Below are 3,998 nucleotides of genomic sequence, written 5' to 3' on the forward strand. Positions count from 1 at the left end.
TCATGGGTACCAAGAGAAGTTTCTTAAACAATGCTTTCCCTTTATACAAAATGTTATCCCTTAAGATAATAGTGTAAGGTGGCCACTTATTTTCGATTCTTCACAATTTGTCTAAAATATGGCAATATGGATATCCAATGAAAGGTATTGTTGAGAACTTTGATCAGAAAATATTTTCGTTCAAGGTTGCCACGCTTCTATGTAATACAAATTTGTATTTTGTTAATTTCAATCAGAATTTTTTGCAAGTATATACAGTGCATACACGCTCAAGATTTGTACTATTAATTCCAGCGTATTTCGGAATGGAGTTGCCACCTAAACTTTAGAGTAAGAAATTTACTTACTAGATATGGAAATCCATTTTTTTTCAATTTCAAAATATTTTTTAAAGCTATCCAAATCTTGAAAACTTTCAAAAGTATATGCACTCCGAGCAAAGCTCGGTCAACCTGGTACTATTTCTTAAACCCAATTAAATTGGCTACACTGTATTAACTTTGTGGTGTCAAATTGTTGTAGCAACCGGTGCAACAGCATCTGTGATTTATATGCTACTTTGACTAATGGCCATTCAGTCAAATGGTGAGCAATTCAGTTGAGTTTTTCTAAATGTCTTACGGATGCTGCTGCATAAAATTTTCTATATTCTGGTTTCTGTTGAACTTTTACATAAAAAACGATGTACTTAAATGCATGCAAACATGTTCAAACATAAATATGTAAGCACATGTATAAAGTGGTATCTGGCAAAGCTTATTAACACATTTGCCGCTTTTAATTGCAAAAAAAGCGAAGCATTAAAACGAGGGTGCCTGCTGTCCACCAGTGTGCGAATATTTGAAATCGATGACACATTGACCATTAAGTCATCAATTTGGAGAATTCAAGCCCACAAAACGCATGTTGCTCGAATGCAAAAAAAAAAAAAATATGTTTGAATGTAGTAACAAATAGGAAAAAAAAAATAACATCACATATTATGTACTTATACAGCCACATACAATTTCCGATTTATGTACATACATAAAAGCTTAAAAGGTAAGATAATAAATGAACGAATTTCGTGGCGTGGCAGCTCATCAACATTGCCACCGCCAATTAATTGGATGGAGTTAAAAAAGGCGTAAAAGTATTATGCGCCGGTGGGGAAAAAAACACAGAAATTCCAAATTTTTTCATACGCGCAACATGGTGCTTTGAAATATTTTTACAATCGTCATATCCGCTGTGCGATATTTGCATATGAGATGTTCTAAAATACGAACGTGAATTGTGATAACTTTTAGTAAATTTGTTTCGAAATGGCTTAGGCCATTGAACAAGCACGTTCATGTGCTTGTGTATGGGTGGTGGATGTTTATTTGCTTGACAAAGCAAAATTTACAGAAAATTCATTAAAGACATTTTTAAACGGAAATTAGTTACCTTAAAAATGAATGAATTTGCCAAAAATAAAAAAAAAAATGTATATCAGTAGATCGGAATGAATGTATTTTTGGTCTCAGCGGGTTTGGCAGTAACATTTTTCTTGCAAGTGTGTATATGTTTGGCCTTGTGTAGATATGTATGTATGGATGTTGCGCTAATTTACGGTCTATGCTGAAATTGGGTGCCATAAATTAGAAAATATTTTCTGAGGGAATATTTATGGTTTACAGAATTTGAGGTATAAAATGTGTGTTTTGGTGCTGGAATTCAACAGTTTCGACACAGCCTCACTGGAGATCGCATCCTTGGAGTTATAGAGAAAGTGCAAAAAAAACACAGAGAAATGAGCAATTTTGTAAAAGTACTTTGAAATATACTACATACAACAGGGTGATCCTTCAAATATCAACATCGAAATATTGTATGTGTACACTGCGGGAAAAAAGTATTGGCGCAGAAAATGTGTTTTTAAATATATGCAAAACGTTTTATTTTTTTACGCTAATTTTTAATAAAAATGTGAACTATAACAAAAAACATAAAAATATAAGTTGTATACTTTGTGCAAATCTCAGGAAAATTTTAATGGAAATTTTCAGATTTTTAAAAAAAGTTTTTAGAATTTTTCGGAGTATGTATTTTTGCAGCCCAATAAATTTAAAATTTATTGAGTTTTCCCGAGTTTTGCGCAAAGTTTAGATACTTTTACTTTTATGTTTTTTTGGTGTAGAGTGAACCATATTTATATAAAAAATTTGAATAAAAATTGTTGCATATATTATGAAAAACTCTGTGCCAATACCTTTTCCGGCAGTGTATGTTCTACGCACAAAATAAGGACATCTACAAAAATATCAAAATTAAAAAAAAAAGTTTTAGAGGTCGCTATCAGACTTTGAAAAAATTATTATTTTCTCATCGCAAAAATTCTACAAAATTTTGACTTGAAATTTGACAATCTTACATATTATTAAGTCCTATGCACACGCTGGCCAAATACAAAATTTTGTAAAACTTTTAAGATTAAAAAAAGAAGAAATTTTTTTAAACTCTGGTTGCGATCCCTATATTCTTACTTTAAATCTTAAAATTTGCGGGCATGTCTTTATTTTGTACGCAGAATAAAATAAAGAGGCGCCCCATGATTTTGATATTTTAAGAACCTCCCTAATACACATACATATACGTTAGCACTTAGTATATGCATTTGCTAATTTTAAAAAATATTTTCCAATCTCTTTCATAGCTTCACCTGATTTGCCTCATTGCTTTGGTCTGCATCACCTTAGCAACGGCTCAATCGACCACAACAACACCAAGAAATAGCCCACAGCTTTTAGATGCGCGCGGTCGTTACAATCCTTACTACAATGATCCTTATTACCAGAACCGATTTTTTAGAAATCGCGACTATTACAATCGCGAATATTATGATAATTTGTTTAAAAAATATAATCCAGACATAGCCGCTCCGCAGGCGCGAATTATCGCACAAAATGCTGAATTGCAACATGGCGGCACCTATACATACTCATATGAAACTGAAAATGGCATACAAGCTGAAGAGCGTGGCGTACCTGTGAAGGTGGGCACTGAAGAGCAAAAGGAAGTGGTTGAAGGTTCTTACTCCTACGTCTCGCCCGATGGCATGCGTGTGATTGTCAAGTACACAGCCGATGAGAATGGTTATCATCCAACAATTACTTGTAAGTATACTTGGATTTGATTTAAAGTAAATTATATATATACATACATACATATGTACAACTCATCTTTCCAAAAATTTTTATCGAAAATTACATATTACCCTCAGTTTAACCAAGCAAGCAGTATTTACTATTTTTTTTTTCACAAATATCCAATTCTAATTTCATTGATCTCCACAGATGATGGCCTTAATGCAGAACGTTTTGCACACCTCCAACAGCCTGCTGATATTGTCATTACTCGCCAGAATTGAGAGGTAAATCAAGATCGCAGCGCATTCACGAAGACCTAAAAAAAAAATAATAAACAATGACTTGCGAAATTTGGTTAAAACCTGAAATCTAAATAAATGAAATTAGCATTTTAATAAAATCTCAGAAAAGACATGATGTTCAAACTTATTTAAGTTGTCGGAAATTAAACATTTCATATTTAGTAAATCTCATCAGCTTTAGCACTGAAGTAACTGCTCGTACGTAACTACATTAATGCTTTAACTTTTAAGATTAACAACCATACAAAGAATGCGCTAGCCTGGGCAGGTCGATATAAAATAAAAGAGGTTTTTTTTTTGTACAATAGACTGCATCACTCCACATACAAAAAAAAAAATTCGGTACTGTTTTTCCATTGGAATTTTAAAATATATTATATTTTAAGATGTTCACCAAAATATTTCGGAAAAATATTAAGATTTTTCAAAAAACATCTTTAAGAAACTATTTTTATTCATAAAAAACTCCTTAATATATAATAAATTATGTAATTCCGGCGGAAAAACCGCAACTTCTTTTTGGTGATGCAGTCTAATGTACATATGTAGGTATCTTACAAAAAACTTTACAGCGTGTTTACTAAAT

At 32.2% G+C, this 3,998-nt stretch overlaps 1 protein-coding gene across 1 annotated transcript in view; it reads left to right on the forward strand.

Moving 5' to 3' along the window:
- The window catches only part of LOC118743849, a 9,377-nt gene extending 5,926 nt beyond the window's left edge, over window positions 1-3,451 (forward strand). Inside the window, exons 2-3 of the mRNA XM_036476614.1 lie at window positions 2,678-3,137; window positions 3,318-3,451. Coding sequence (XP_036332507.1) covers window positions 2,678-3,137; window positions 3,318-3,391 — 534 coding nt within the window. The 3' untranslated portion in view covers window positions 3,392-3,451. The remainder of the gene's footprint in view (window positions 1-2,677; window positions 3,138-3,317) is intronic.
- Window positions 3,452-3,998: the final 547 nt, after the last annotated feature.

Source organism: Rhagoletis pomonella, unplaced genomic scaffold (assembly GCF_013731165.1).
Source record: "Rhagoletis pomonella isolate Grant_MI unplaced genomic scaffold, Rhpom_1.0 Rhpom_scaffold_00007, whole genome shotgun sequence".
Taxonomy (NCBI): domain Eukaryota; kingdom Metazoa; phylum Arthropoda; class Insecta; order Diptera; family Tephritidae; genus Rhagoletis; species Rhagoletis pomonella.